General features: G+C 42.7%; 1 protein-coding gene across 3 annotated transcripts in view; it reads right to left on the reverse strand.

Annotated features, from left to right (window-relative positions):
• Positions 1-3918: 3918 nt before the first annotated feature.
• Positions 3919-15668, reverse strand: part of anp32a (acidic (leucine-rich) nuclear phosphoprotein 32 family, member A) — a 33803-nt gene continuing 22053 nt past the window's right edge. For 2 of the 3 annotated variants that reach the window (XM_052040524.1, XM_052040522.1), the window contains exons 2-7: positions 15415-15564; positions 14304-14426; positions 13252-13450; positions 9100-9239; positions 6812-6878; positions 3919-5025 (exon numbers count right to left, since the gene is read on the reverse strand). In XM_052040524.1, the coding sequence (XP_051896484.1) occupies positions 4967-5025; positions 6812-6878; positions 9100-9239; positions 13252-13450; positions 14304-14426; positions 15415-15564 (738 nt within the window). In that variant the 3' untranslated portion in view covers positions 3919-4966. The remainder of the gene's footprint in view (positions 5026-6811; positions 6879-9099; positions 9240-13251; positions 13451-14303; positions 14427-15414; positions 15565-15668) is intronic. The other variant, XR_007958330.1, reaches the window with a different exon arrangement.

Here is a 15668-nt window from a genome sequence, read left to right on the forward strand (position 1 = left end):
GGAAGTTTGGCACATCACAGAACACGCCAACAAATGTCTGCAGATGTACTTTTGGAAGTATCCTGATTGGTTGCCTCATGGTCTGGTACAGCAATTCAAATGTACAGGCATGTAAGCAGCTACAAAGAGTAGTGGACTTAGCTCAGGACAGGAACATCCCTTCCCACCATCAGCAGTATCTGCAAGGCAGCAACATCCATAAGATCCCCACCATCCGGCCCAGGCCATCTTTACGCAGCTACCATTGGGCAGGAGGTACAGAAGCCTGAAGTCCCACACCACCAGGTTCAAGAACAGCTACTTCCCTTCAACCATTCAGTTCTTGAACCAACCTGCACAACCTTAATCACTACCTCAGTATAGCAACACTGTGACCACTTTGCACTAAAATGGACTTCTTGTTCTAAATATTTTTTCTTATAGATTTTTTTACGTTTTTCTTGTGAAAGCTGCTTCTCTGATGCTATGTGCCTGTGATGCTGCTGCAAGTTTTTCATCGCACCTGTGCATAAATATACATGCATATGACAATGAACTCAACTTTGACTTTATTGGCAGCATTCACATAGCAGCTCGCTCAGATACCCTCGTGCAATTCTTACACTTGTATTCTTATCTAGTTTTCTCTCTGAAATTCAGTCTTTTACTTCTCCTTATTGCAGATCCACTTCTCTACGCCAGAGAGCAGTGGCTGCTCAGAGTACATTCCAGGCCAACGTTGAGTATTTTTAATACTGAAGTAAACAGAGAGATCGAGCAAGGAAGAGAACCACCTTATTCAATTGTGGACGAGGTCTGAGCGACTACAGTATCAGGCAAGTATAACCAGTGCTGAAAGTTAGCGTCATTGTAGTAATCCAAACCTTTCTATCCAAAGTGCAGGAAGATCAGCTGTCAACAGAGCAGCACTGGAAGCCCTCAAATATGCAGTCCTCAGGCTTGTCACCACTTAAAGTTCCATGTGCCCAAATTATAGCATGAACGTGGCTTCTTGCACAAATTATTCTTTGTAAAAGTAGGGCAAGCAGCAGTGGAAGAAGTTTTATGTTGAGGGAAAGTTTATTGGCATTTACAGAAGCACATTGAGTCATTGCCCGGTGAAAGGGATAGATGGGTGTGTCAGTGCACAAATGTCAACCAGCCCAAATGGCTGCAATTATGAACTAGAAAGAGCTTGTTAGCAGGGATAGGGAATCAATGTGCAAAACAGAAGTATCAACTAAAATAGTACAAGTTGTACAAATGTTCAACCAAGTTGGCCAAGAACGATTGGGCACCCACCCAATGACTGTGCACAAAAGAATATTTAGTAGAAAGAAGAATCCCCACAGATGCTGGAAATCTGAAATTGACAAATTGCTGGAAAGTCTCGGCAGGTCAGGCAGCTTCTGTGGATAACGAGGTCATCAACCCAAACCCTTAAATCTCAATCTTCTCCAAAAGATGCATCAAATGTTGTGCATTTCCAGTGTAATGTATACATTTCCTACACCAGCCAAAAGCTATGGAATGCCTTGAGAGCTCTCATCCATTTGCCTAGACACAATGGGGCAGGTAGAATTGCCACCTCACAGCTCCAGTGATGCGGGTTCAGTCCTGACCTTTGGTGCTGCGTGGAATTTGCATGTTTTCCCTGTGACTGTTTGGATTTCCTCCCAGTGCTCAGGGTCCTTCCCATATCTCAACATGTGGGTAATCAAGTTAACTGCCCCTAGTAGGTAGCTGAGTGGAGGAATCTGAGGGAGGCTGATGGGAGAGAATAAAATGGGATTTGAGTAGGTTTGGTGTAAATGGGTGCTTGATGGTTGGCATGGACTCAGAGGGCTGAAGAACCTGTTTCAGTGCTGTCTCTATGACTGCATGGAAGGCAAATAACCAGACAAAACAAAAACGTAACTATCTGCAAAGTACGAGTCACCAATGGAACCATTCCCATTCAGTATTACATTTCAGCCACATCCTCAATTCAATGCCACCTCTTTAACGATCCCACCTCCCCCACATTCCATACCCTGGAACATAAGAGTTGCCAGTCCACGTCTGTCCATAACAATATCTTAATTCCAGATGCAGATTAACACCCCAACCTCACCTGCCTTTCTAGTCAGAACCCTTGCACTAAAATGGACACAATTCAGGCCAACATTCCTGCCTCATCACACACAGGTCCGCTCTGCCTATGGACCTTCCCCGACACAACTAGCAAACAAGGATGTTGGGCCCGTTCCAGTTCAGGAGTAATTCACCCAGTTCGTGCAGGTCCCACCTTTCCCAGAGAGAGTCCCAGTGATCCAGAAACCCTCTCTCCTACACCATTCCTTTAGCCACACATATGACCTCGTCCCTCCTGTTCTTATACTACCTGGCATGTGGCATCAGAACTAATCCAAAAATTACAACTTTGGAGGTCCTGCTCTTTAATCTTTTCCCTAGCTCTCTAAACTAATGTTGCAGGACCTCATCACTCATTACCTATGAGATTAGTACTAATGTGGACCACACCTTCTGGCTGTTTACCATCCTTTACAATGTCCTGTGACCACTTTGTTACATCCTTGACTCTGGCACCAGGGAGGCAACACCATCAATACAGCCACAGAAGCACACCCATCCCCCTCACTATTGAACCTCCTGCTACCATCACCCTTGGTCTCTTGCTCCTCCTCCCTTGTGCACCTGAGCCACCCACAGTGCTGCGATCTTGGCTCTGGTTGGACTTCTTTGGGATACATTCACCCAACCAGTTTCCACTGCAGAGAAAGGGTTTTGGAGCAAGATGCACTCTGACCACTTCCCTTCCCATGTCTAGTGGCCTTTCATGCTTTCTCCGACTCTTTCCTCAAGCTAATTGACCACCTCTGAAAACTTGCAACTCTCAGCCTCGAGGATGACCTGTAGTGCCTTTTGCTGGCACCGAAGCTCCAAAACCTGGCGCTCAAGCTAGAGGCACTTCACATGGGAATGATCATCCAGACCACAAGGGGCACCTTGAGATTCCCACACACAGCGAGCCACGCAACCCACAGGGCCGAGCTCCCCTCCCAAACTTAGAGCCCCTTGAAATGTAATACAATCCGTTCCCATGCTTTATTTCAGTTAGGTATAAAAAAGGGGAAATACTCACCAACCACCTACCTGCCTGGTACCAGTATCACAACCGAAGGCCGGTGCCGAGAAGATCCAACACACCTCCTTGGTGATGTCCCCTCACTCATGAGGCAGCTACACTCCACGTTCCACAGTCAAAAACCACACTGCGGCTTCTTTGCCATCCTTTTTATACACTTAAGCACCGCTAGGCCAGTCAGCTGAAGTTAATTGACCATCTATGGCCATCGCTTTCCAGCTCCATCCAGAACTACCTTCCAATCCTTCGCTTCCACAGTTCTCCGGGGTAGCAAGCTCAAAGAAATGCCACCCTCAAAACTGCTCATCTGGGTTTTAAACAAGCAACCCCTTATTCTGACACTATGCCCCACCCCAGCTCTAGGTCCCCCCCAAAACAGGGGAAAATGTTCTTCAGTTATTCACCACCCTGTCAAGACCAACCAGAATCTTGTGGGCTGTAGCAAGATCATCGCTCATTCTTCGAAACACCATTGAGTGCAAGCCCAATCTTTCCTTCTGATGACAACCCCACATTCATCTCAGAAATCAACCTCACAAAATTCTACTGGCTGTCAAGACACGTGGTTACAATGCAGCTTGGAACATCAATATGTGATAGCAATCCCCAGCACTACAACACTGCATTTATTTGTGCTCAAGGGAAGCAGAGTCTGCAGCTAAATCCCATAAGTGCGCAGCCCGAGACAACTGCAAATAGACAAATAGTTGCCCCAAACATTTTAAACCCCTGCCCCGAAAACACTAATCCAGCCACTGATAGCCCTAACACTCAAAATAAGTCACAAAAACTGTATATAAAAAAGGATTTATTGAAACTGTTGAATGACAAAAACAGACAAAACTAAAAGTTTGGCTTTGCTGAGAAAAAAAACTGCGGCAATCTTTTGTACAGATGAAATATTGACTAGGAATATAGTCACCCCGGATATGAAAGTAAAAGTCTGTACATTCACTAGGCATTTCTTTTCCCACCCCTAGTCAACTTTACTGACTTCACCAAGATAAGAAAATACAATTCTGCATTATTATGCCCTTGAATGTATGAAAACATGCCCATTCAACACTACATGCTATAATTATTCTTCTGCATAAGGATGCTTGTAAAAAAATTCATCAAAGTGTACAGCACAAGGAGGAAATAAATTGCAGAGTTTCTTCTCCTCTACGGTATTCAGATTATATATTACAGACCAAAAAGTAGCACACGGTGCTGGGAGATTGGGGTTCAAACGTAGTATTTTTTATTACAACGGTGTATTACACTACCAATCAATTAGGACTACAAGTTAAATGGGTGCCATTTTCAGAAGTCCAGCTGCAAACAGGGAAGGAAGTCAGGGACAAGAGCAAGTGAGCTTTGGTCACTATTTACAGAAAACATCCATCACACCTACAAGAGCCGGGAAAATAAAAATGGGGCAGAAAAGGAGAGCGGGGCAATTTTAAAAAAAAGTCAGCGTCACTTTCCAAAACTGGCAACCATTTTCTGCACAACACAAACCTTTCTTTTTTGTTTTTAGAGTATGCCACTTGGTACATGTTGCTGTGGATATGATTTGTGATATGGTTTAAAATGGCCATTTGAGCCGACCATAACAAAAATAAAGACAATATTATTCAGATTTGGGCCTCGCCCATGTTTGCAACAGGGGCCATACATCCAAGTTCACAACACCCAAATGAAGAAGAACCAGGACTTCACCAGGACAGTTCAGAGCAGAAGGGATGGGAGCTTTCCTCCTACACTCATCATTCCCACAGCAACAACGGGGTGGGGTTTGGAAAAAGGGAGAAAACAGGTAAAAACAGTCAGTCACAAGAGGTTAACATTGGAAATTTAATCATCTTCCTCGCCTTCATCTTCAAGATCTCGTTTCCTCTTCTGGCCTTTGACTCCTTGGAGAGGGGAAGGGATCCGAAAGAAGAAAACATTATTAGAGCAAAGAGCAGCAAAGACCACCAGGCATTAGAAGAGAAGCAGCTAAGACTAGTTAGAACCTATGGGATGGGAGGCATTTGATCTACTGAGCACCATGCAGGTTCCTGAGTCACTCCCAATCCTGCAAGCGTTTCCCCTAAATATCAGAGAACAAATGTTTTATCTATAGAAGGTCCAGCACAAGAAGCCACCATTTGAATCCTTACCATCTTGTCAAACCCCCTGCAACCTTCAAAAAAGAACCCATGAACCAACCTCGTTATTCCTTCTGTTTTGCACTAATTTTGTAATTTATAGCACTGTACTACTGCCGCAGAACAAGAAATTTCACGTCACAAGTCAGAGATAATAAATCCGATTCTGAAAGAACACTAAAGGTAATCCCACCTCAGTTCTATTACCTGTGGTACCTGTTTCTGTACACCATGGAAACAGGCCCTTCAGCCCATCTCATCCACAATAACCAAGGTGCCTAGCTGAGCTAGTCCCATTTGCCTGCGTTTGGCCCACATCCCTCTAAACTTTTCCTATCCATGTACTTGTCCCTTTTAAATGTAATTGTTCCTACCTCTGGCATGCACACCACCTTTTATGTGGAAAAACCTGCCCCTTTAAATCTTTACCCTCTCACCTTAAATCTCTCTAGTTTGAGACTCCCCTATCCTGGGAAGTCTAAAACTTTATCTATGACTCTCATGATCGTATCAACCTCTACAACAAGGTCATCTCTCAGCTTCCTTCACTCCAAAGAAGAGAGTCTCAGCCTATCCAGTCTCTCCTTAAAACTTAAGCCCTCTAGTCCTGGCAACATTCGTGAATAATTTTCTGCTAGCTCAATCACATCCTTCCAACAGCATGGCGACCAGAACTGCGCACCATCCTCCAAGTGTGGGCTCACCATCATGTGCAGCCGTAACATGATGTCCCAACTCTTGTACTCAGTGCCCCATCCAATGATGGGGAGTGTGCCATATGCCTTCTTCACCACCCTATCTAACACCGTTACCACTTTCAGAGAACTATGTACTTGTACCCTGAGGACACACTGATCTACAACGCTTCCCAGTATCATGTCATTCACTGTGTACGTCATGCCCTGTCCAAAAATTATGTTCCTTCATACTTGTCAGAGTTAAGTTCCATCTGCCATTCCTTTGCCCACTTTCCCAGTTGATCTAGATCCTGTTGTAAAATGTCAGCTGAAGTTTTCAGTTGACCCCCACCCTCGGGACAAGCACGTTCAGATTTCCACAGCACATTGTGGTAGCAGCTCCCACAACACATTGTGGGTACCTCGGTACAGTGTATCCCTGTGGGCAGGGAGTGTGTACTATTCATTCTGGCAGAAAATATGATTGTTAAATCAAAGACACATACCCCAAAGAGACAATGGCATTAAAACTAAAATTCAGAAATCGAATGTTTGTACAGAGAGGAATTCTGTGGATCTTTCAGCTGTTGACTACACTCTTTAGCATTTCCTATTTATATATCCCTAAGCTCTCAAATTTACCTGAAGTATCTCGCTCTTAACCCCTTTCCTTTCCTATTCTGCCAAGCTTAGTAGTAATTGCGATGGCAGCAGCCATCCAGACTACTTAACCAATCCAGACGTTTTTTTGTTTGGTTGATGGTTAGTATGTTCCTGGTGGGCTGAAGGGCCGTTTCTGTGCTGTATGACTCAATGACAATCCACTAATAACCTAGAGATGCTTAATCGCAACCAGAAAGCCCTGTACACACCTAACTGTTCATCTTCTTCCTCCTCTTCATCTAGTTCACCATCATTGAAGTCCTCGTCGTCATCCTCCTACAAGTGTCAAAAGAAAGCCCATCCATTAACACGAAACAATTCTTAACTGGAAGCAAAGTTGGTAAAATTCTCATCTTCGAGATTTGGCCTTAAGACTTAGAAAACAAATTTTAGGCCACAACCCAAGAAACCCCAGGGAACTCCACGGGAGTGTTACCAAACAAAATTTTACCATTGAGCCTGTTGTTTGGTACAAACAAGGAAAACATTGGTCAAAGAGGTAGAGCTATAAATGACTGTCTTAAAAGGAGGAGGAAAGGCTAGAGGTTTGCTGAGGATTTACAGAACCCAAGGGTTCAGCAGCCAAAGGCTCAGCCAACAATGGTGACCTGGGCAAAAGTGACTGCTCTCTATTGGTTAAGAATTCACCCTCTATTTCAACAGTTCACATGGTCGCCAGGGCATCTAACGTACCATTTAAAGCAACAAGCTCTCCCACTAATGAGAACATTTCTTCCCATGTACAAAATGTCCAGTGCTTGCTCAGAGGATGGAAAGTGCCTCTGCAATTAATTCATCACACCCGAGCAATTGAGATGTTGGGAGAGAGATGGTAAGACAATACAAATACCAGTCCTTTTCCATGGGACTCTCTAGAACTGTTAAAGTTGCTCAAAGAAATTGTGTGAAGGAACCCAAATCTGTAAAATTAACAGAAGCTCTACAGGGCAATTTTCTAAATATGTTCGAGTTAAGAGTCTAAGAAGTCATACTCCATCCTTGGCGGATCTGGGCCTTCAACTTTGTCTAGTATTCAAGTATTTTGGGGTGGGGGAAGAAGAGAGTAGGGGTGCACCTTCAGCTATGTCCCAAACTTTGGAATTCTGTCCATAAACCTTTCCTCAAATCCTGCATCTCTGACCAAGCTTTTGGTTACTAGCCCCAAAAATCTCCTTCTGGCTCAGTGTCAAATTTTATTTGATAATGCTCCTTTAAAGATCTTTGGGATACCTTATGGTTAAAATTAAATACAAAGCTGTAAGCTCATGACACACAGAATACATCAACTAGTAGGCAAAATCTTCTTTATCTGCTGAGTTAGGGACTGGTGCTATGAAATAAAAAAGATAATTTTCGCGTTCCCACCCACTTTCTGTAAATGTTTGCTTAGACAGAGAAAATTAATCTCTGCCTTCCTGCTGAAGTATAGATCTTGCATTTGGATAACTCCAATCACACCCTGCAATACAACTCCAAGACTCGCACCATCCAAAAAGACTGCTTGATAATCTGACACCAGACGTGTAAAGAAACTAGCAAACAAATGGACTTTAAATCTTCCGTCATAAGGTGAGAGATTTGGTCACTTTTACAGCCTCCAAGAATGGGCTTCAGCAACTGAGTGTAATTTTAACAAACTACTTTGAAGAACATGGGAAGAGAGAAAGGACAAAGAACAGAATGAAGCATGACCTTTTGTTTTAAAATGAGAGCACCACAGATGAAAACTCAGATGCCAAAAGCTGAAACTTTTTTGCTTGGGTCAAACTTTGAGTACATGCAATCACATTAGAACTGAATTTGAATGGGCCAGGTAATACTAGGTAGACAGCTGTCAAGAATCAAGGTTACCAAGGTTTACTGTACTAACGTTTCCCAAATATCAAGTTTACCAACAAATTTATTGCCTTGCTAACTGCTCAAAATCTACGCATAGAAACAGACCAGCATTTTATGCAAATACTTTCACAAGCCCAGATCTCAAAAGCCATTTGTAACTCAACAATTACTGCTGCAATGTAGTGAATGTAGCAGCCAATTCATACACAGCAAGCTCCCATAAACAGCAGCAAGATGTAAACAGATTTTTGCTTTTGAAGGATATTCTTTGGCTCTTTTTCAAAATGCTGCCATGCGATTGCTAACAAGCATCCAAGCAGTCAGATGTGGCCCCAGATTAAACATCTTATCCAAAAAAAAGACTGCCCTGAAAACTAATTTTGACTCCCACCCTTCTGAATTTGAAGAGCCTGATTATTTGCGACAACAAAGAATTCTTCCCCTGGGTACGTATTTGAGAATCTTCAGAATCCCTGTGACCTGATCCCACCCAAAGCCTTAAAGCCAAATCGGAATTCCCAGCGGGGAAAAGAAAATATCAAGATCAACCCAAACTAAACTAAAGAGGATATTCAAGGTGCCAAGACATTTAGAGCCTATGAAATCTTTGCTCGGGTGAGTTGGCATGTTGTAGGGGCTCTGCTGTATTAAATCATACCTCTTCTTCTACGCTGACAACTTCCTCCTCCTCTTCCCCTTCATCCTCTTCATCCTCATCCTCCTCTTCCTCCTCCTCCCCTTCTTCATCTTCGTCCTCTTCACACTGAGCTGCCTCATCATACTCTTCCTCGTCAACTTCTGCACAGCAAGAAGTAAAAAAAAACAAAATGGCAATTAAATTAATGCAATGCAAGGATGGAAACCAATGGCTTCTAAAGCCATTACGTTGATAATGAAATGGTTACAATGGCATCCAAATATCCTTAGCGCATGGACAATGTGGAACATTTGGACAGATGAACCATTCAATGATCTTAAGGGACTGGGGAGTACTACTTTCTTAAAACTAGGTCAAGCAGCTGGCTTCCAGACTCCACTATGTCACAATGAATTATAGATAATGACCCAAGAAATGCTTCAAAAGAGTTAGGATAGAAGGCAGACAAACTAAAACCTGCCATGAACCCATTCTTTATTATGTGGAAGTTGTGTCTCTCCCCTCTCCTCCCCCACAATGTCACCATCATTTAACAATGTAGGAATCAGAATGTAACCGAAACACATGGCCAAAGTGACACTACCGAAGGCAGAGCAAGCTTGCAACCCCTCCACACTCCCCACCCCCCCCCACCCAAGTGACAATTCAGGTCAATTACAAAGCCCTGCAAAAGACAAATGCTGTAGAAATGCATTGGCAAAAAAAATGTCCAAAGGCCAGAGATGCTTGTAATTTCACAAGATTTTAACAAATCACAACTAGTACCATCACTTCCCCACCCCCTCACCTTTTATGTGCATTTCATTTGCACCAATGTACCAACCAGAACAAGTATATTACACTACAGTTCAAGCGTTGTTTGCTTCTGCTGAGCATTACTTGCTACAACTAGCAATTACATGACAGAAGACCAAAGTCTGAGCATATGAAACTGCATCCCTTTACTCTTCTTGGGCAGGATTTTGCAATCATGTGAACAATTTTACAAATGAAGATTTACAGAAGCAAACGAAGTTAACCCTATGCGCTTTCTTTTTTAAAAAAAACAAAAAGAAAGCTTTGTACACCCACCCCTGGAACAGGTTGGTGACTGGGAAGGGCCTTCTACTGAGCCAGTATGACAGACACACACAAACACAGGAGCATTCCCGGTATCTAGAAGTGGCTGGGAGATGAACAAGCTTGATCAGAAGTCTGGTTTGTCATTCACTGTATATTGTGGAGACGAAGGTGGGAGTGGTTTGGAGTTCTATGTACAAATCAAAAACCTCCTGGGCTGCTATTTCCACCTTAACTCAAAATGTTGCTGGGTCAAAATCCTGGAAATCCCTATACTGACAGGTGACCTGATGGTACAGCTCGAGGATTCGCTGCCTCATGGCTCCAGTGATCTGGGTACAAGCCTGACCACTGGTGCTGCTTGCGTGGAGTTTGCAGGTTCTCTCTGCAACCGTATGGGTTTTTAAAATGAGTGCCCTGGTCTCCTCCAACATCTAAGATGTAGGGTTTTGTAGGTTAATTGGCCACCATAAACTGCCCTACTGTCTGGGAGGAGTTGAGGGCAATGTAGAGAGAATAAAATAGAATTAGTGTAAATAGATGCTCGATGGACCCAAAAGGCCCATTTTTGCGCTGTGAGATTCTATAGCGCACTAGCTCACAAGGACTGCAGCAATTCAAGTCTTCCACTACCCTTTCAAGGGCAATGCTTCTCTTGCTAGTGATGCCTGCACCCCAAGGATGAATAAATAAAAACAAAAATAAAAATAAATTGCGTGTAGTAACAATAAACTCAAAATCACCATTAAATGGAGCAACAAACAATCCGCAGGAGGAACTCAGCACCTTGAACTCTGTTGCAGCGCTTCTGAAACGTCAATATTTCCTTTTCTCGTACAGATGCTGCTCGACCGGCAGAGTTCCTCCGGCAGATTGTTGTTCCAGACTCCAGTGTCTGTGGTCTCGTGTCATCATCTCACCAGTGTCGTGGCACTGCATAACCAGAACACTGGCTGGATTCTGACAATATTGTATCCGATCACTGACCGCTCCTGTGGCTAATATGTCAAGAACAACAATAAAAATAAAATCAATCAAGGCTATAATTTTCTGGTTCAAAGCGGCTGGGAAGTAAGTGTTCAGTTTGGGAAAGATTTGCCCAGTTTCCATGTAGTTACACTGCTGCCAGCTGCCATTAACTGATTCAAAAGATATCTAAGAACTGGCAGAACAGAGTATGGAACAGAACACAGCCACAGTCTTTCCACTGGTCCAGTGATCAACTCACAGGCTCAGGGAACTAAGATTAGTAACCAGTGCAAGGACACGACAGACCCAGTGCATCTCAACAACTGAAAACTTAACCCTCTGCTTAGGTTACATCGTTTGTCTAAGTTACCGAATCAACAATAAAACAAAATTTTTGGGAACACACATTTGATCTGGCAGCATTTAAAAATTCATGTACCCATTCCTTCTTCAAAGTTAGAGAGTTTATAGAATTTGCTTGAAGTAACAATGCACTGTAATTAATACCACACAAGCACCCAAAAGCAGCACTTTTTTGTTCTCCCTTTCTATCGCTGGTTTACTTCAAAAGCCTGGATTTCCCTTTTAAATTAAAGTGCTATTTTTTGAAATACAAGGTGGTCTAATTCTGGTCTGTTGGTTAATACACTGCAGCACCTGCCAGCTCATGTAGTAACCATTAAAATAACACAAAGATTAACTGGGGTACCAGTCAAGATTCAGCACCTTCAGTGTTGAAACAAAAATACACACTATTCTGAGATCACAATTACCAACTTTGATAATATAACCATGTTAACAAATATCCATTGAATTTCTCTGTTTTACTCAATGCATCTACCCACTTACTACAAATCTGGTTAGTGCATTGAGAGGTTAACTGGCCTCTACACAAGCACGTTGACCCTTCATCAGAAGTATTCATCGAACTGAAACACTGACCCCATTCCTTTCTCCATAGATGTTCCTGATCTGCTGACTGCTTTTGATATCTTTTCTTTCAAAATTCCGGCATCCGCAGTTTTTTTTTGATTCAGTAGGTTATTAATTATGATTATTAAGTAATGGGACAAAATGATGTTTCTGTGAAGTAGCTGCAAAGAAATATGAGCAGAGGTTTGACGGTGAGCAGTCCATGCCAGATGTAGTGTGCTGTGAGTAGCTTCACTACAATCAATATTACTGATTGGTGTGGAGAACAGGAATAGCAAACAATTGGGAATCGAAGGGGAGACAACCTACTTTGATCAACTGGGTTCTGAAGCTGGTAGAGACTAGAGCATGCACATAATCCTTGATATAAGCCTAGGACAATTAAATTTCTTAACAAAATGGTATTAATCTCCTTACCTTAGAAAATTGCAGAAAACATACCCCCAGAATATTCCAAGCAAAAAAGATGCATTTCACTGTGGGTTTCGATGTACATGTGACTAAGAAATCTTATCTTACATAAAGTGGAGGCTCAACCTTATCACATTTGGTGAGGTCTATGTCAGGGGCAGCTAATGCATTACACAACATGAACGCTAATTAAACCAACTGCGTGGTGGATGCAAAAGGCAAATCTGCCTAGCTATCGAGCCAACGTGCTTTGCTCAAACAGAGAATGGGGTAGAACAGGTGTGGGGCAACCAGGCTACAGGAAACTGGCCACAAATATTGATCCGTCCTGATGCAGGGTCTCAACCCAAAACAACTCCTCCATGCCCAACACACGCAGATGCTGCTCGACCCACTGAGTTCCTTCTGCAGATTGTTTGTTGCTCCAAATTCCAGCATTTGTAGTCTCTTGGGTCGTCACACAAATACTGATTGGCCCCGCAGGCAGCATGGAGTTGGTCAGTAGGTTAAATGGACAGTTACTCTGACTTCCTCTGCTTGTTTTAACACCATTCAAACCAAAGAGGGATTTCCCCAGTGTTTCCCAAATAGGCTGCTCAAAGGCTTATTTCTACCCCTTTCTCAAGGTACAACTGGCAAGTTAGTTCAGGAACATAGAGAACAAAATCCCTCTCACTACAGGTGTTACCACAGGCACACTAAACAGCAAGTCTACACCTTCAGGAAAAAACTGGGGCAAACTTGCAAAAAAAAGTTCAAAAATCAAAGTTAAAACAGTACCATCGTCATCCTCCTCGTCATCATCTATCCCCTCCAAATATGCCTCCGTGTCCGAATCGGGAGCCTCCTTATCTTCACGATCGTATCCATCTAGGTAAGTCAGTTGCGGAAGAAACTTGAAGACGTTTTCTCTGTAGTCATTTAGATTTGTTACTTCACAATTGAAAAGGTCTAGACTCCTCAGGCTATCCAATTTTTTCTGTAACAAAAGTATAGGGAACAACAAAGCCTGAGGTTTAAATGTAGATCACAGACGAGACAATTCAAATTCTTCAAAACTCCAGCCTACAATCAGTGCTGGATGTCAGTGTGAAAAATTTTAGATGCAACCCATGAACTTCCTAATTCTTGTCTCCCATGGTCACAATCTATAGAAATAAATAACCATGCAAGGGAAATAGATAATGTAGTTGGAAACTTTAAGAGACTGACTATGGGATCAATTAGTTAACTCTTTCAAAGAGATTTCTCTAGTGCTACGTGATTCCAAGAATTACCACAGCGCAAGTTAAGTAGTCAAGAGGCAAAACTTCTGGACTATACAGAGGTCACACATCTGTGCCTCAGTTGTGGTACAACAGATCAGCAATTCCATGGCAAAGTAAGACTACAAATTATTGCAAAAGGTCCGTGTTTAAATAAAAATATGATTTTAGCAGGTTTATTTGATCTTTATAAGGTCTCAACTTTTTAAACATACAACTCTGGGAAATGTTTTTAATGTTCCAAAGCAAGTTTAAAACACCAAATCAAAAATTCAAGCTTGTTATTTTGGCAAACATCAGAGGCAAAAAACTTGTCAATAAGCCATTTGGTAAAAACTTCACCTGATATCTTTTCACAAACCATTGAAGATACAAAGTGTATATAAAACCACATCCTCCTAAACCTTGCTAGCCGAGAGAGGAGACAAAGCAGAACTAATCGAAGTTCATAGCCCTCATCCAGTTAGGGTACATTGGGAAGGGTGCTCCACACATTAGACCACCTGGAACAGCATGTGCAAATATCTAATGCTACAATCTCCAAACTTCGGATTCAGGGTTACTCACCAGAGGTTCTATTGTGCTGAGATCTTTTATTTTGTTGCCGCTGAGGTTGAGATGTGTGAGATTCGGACATTTTTCTGCCAATACTTCTAGACCTCCCGAGATTCTGTTATCACTTAGTTCGAGCTGGGCATAAAACAGGAAGACTGCATCATTAATTTAACAAAAAAAAAATAAATCGAATTTGATTAAACAAAATTGAGTATCTGGAGCAAGGGTCCTGTGGCCCATGGAGCCCACTCCAGGCACCATGGATTTTAAAGAATTTACTGTGTATTCATTCCTCCATTACATCCACCCATACTGGTAGACAGATCAGACCCTTCATTGCCAAAAAATTCAGTACTACAGAGACCGTAAATGGAGATTGAGGGAAAAATCAAGGGAATGATGGCACCTGCCATACTTAGTGAAACTCAATAGGATGGAGAAACTTGTTGAGTTTTGAGACCAACTAGAATGAGCAGGAAGTGGACACTTTCTACCTTATGGAAAATGTGACAGTTGAGATGTACAGTTGCTAATTCATCTACAAAGAGCCAATACAAACTTGAGAGGCCACATGCTTCCTACACCATTAAGACTACGCAGACAAGAGACGGCAGATGCTGGAAACTGGAGCAACAAAATGTGCTGGAGAAACTCAGCGGGTCGAGCAGCATCTGTGGGAGGAAACGAATTATTGACGCTTTGGGTCGAAACCCTGCATCAGGTCCTTTCCTCCCACAGATGCTGCTCGACCCGCTGAGTTCCTCCAGCACATTGTTTGTTGCGTTAATGGGCGCAGCCCAGTATTGGTCACCATCACATTATTCCTCAACAAGAGATGAAAATTAAAAAGCTGAAGAACCACCTCTAAAGCTTTAAAGTCTACATGTGGAGGGTGCTTTAAGCACCGGGTGAAGCATCAATAGGAATATTTACTGGAAAACTTAGAAAGGCTTAACTACAAAGATTTCCAAACTGCAATACGAGGTGGTTACTGTTGCTTCAAATTTGGTTCTGAGATAATTGTAACACCCACCTACCCTGGAATTGGGTAAATATTCCGTCAGTCTAACTGACACAGGTGCAAACCGCAGGTTCCAGGAGCAGCTAGCAAACCTTTACCCACCTTCTTTAGTTTGCTTAACTTGGGTAGGTTCACGACTGACAATAATCCTACGTTGATCGTACTAAGGAATTCCAATTCTTCAAACTCATCTGAGAGGCCCTCAATTTTGCCTTCATTTGAACGACAGTTGTCGAGAACAAGCTCTTTCACCTGGGGAGAGAGACACCAGACAAACTTAAAAAGGAGAACAGTTCATGGGTGCGGCTGTCAGTACGAGAGGATGGGCAAGAGAGTGCAAGGGTTCCCATGTGGTG

The sequence above is a fragment of the Pristis pectinata genome, chromosome 28 (assembly GCF_009764475.1).
Source record: "Pristis pectinata isolate sPriPec2 chromosome 28, sPriPec2.1.pri, whole genome shotgun sequence".
In the NCBI taxonomy this organism is placed as follows: Eukaryota; Metazoa; Chordata; class Chondrichthyes; order Rhinopristiformes; family Pristidae; genus Pristis; species Pristis pectinata.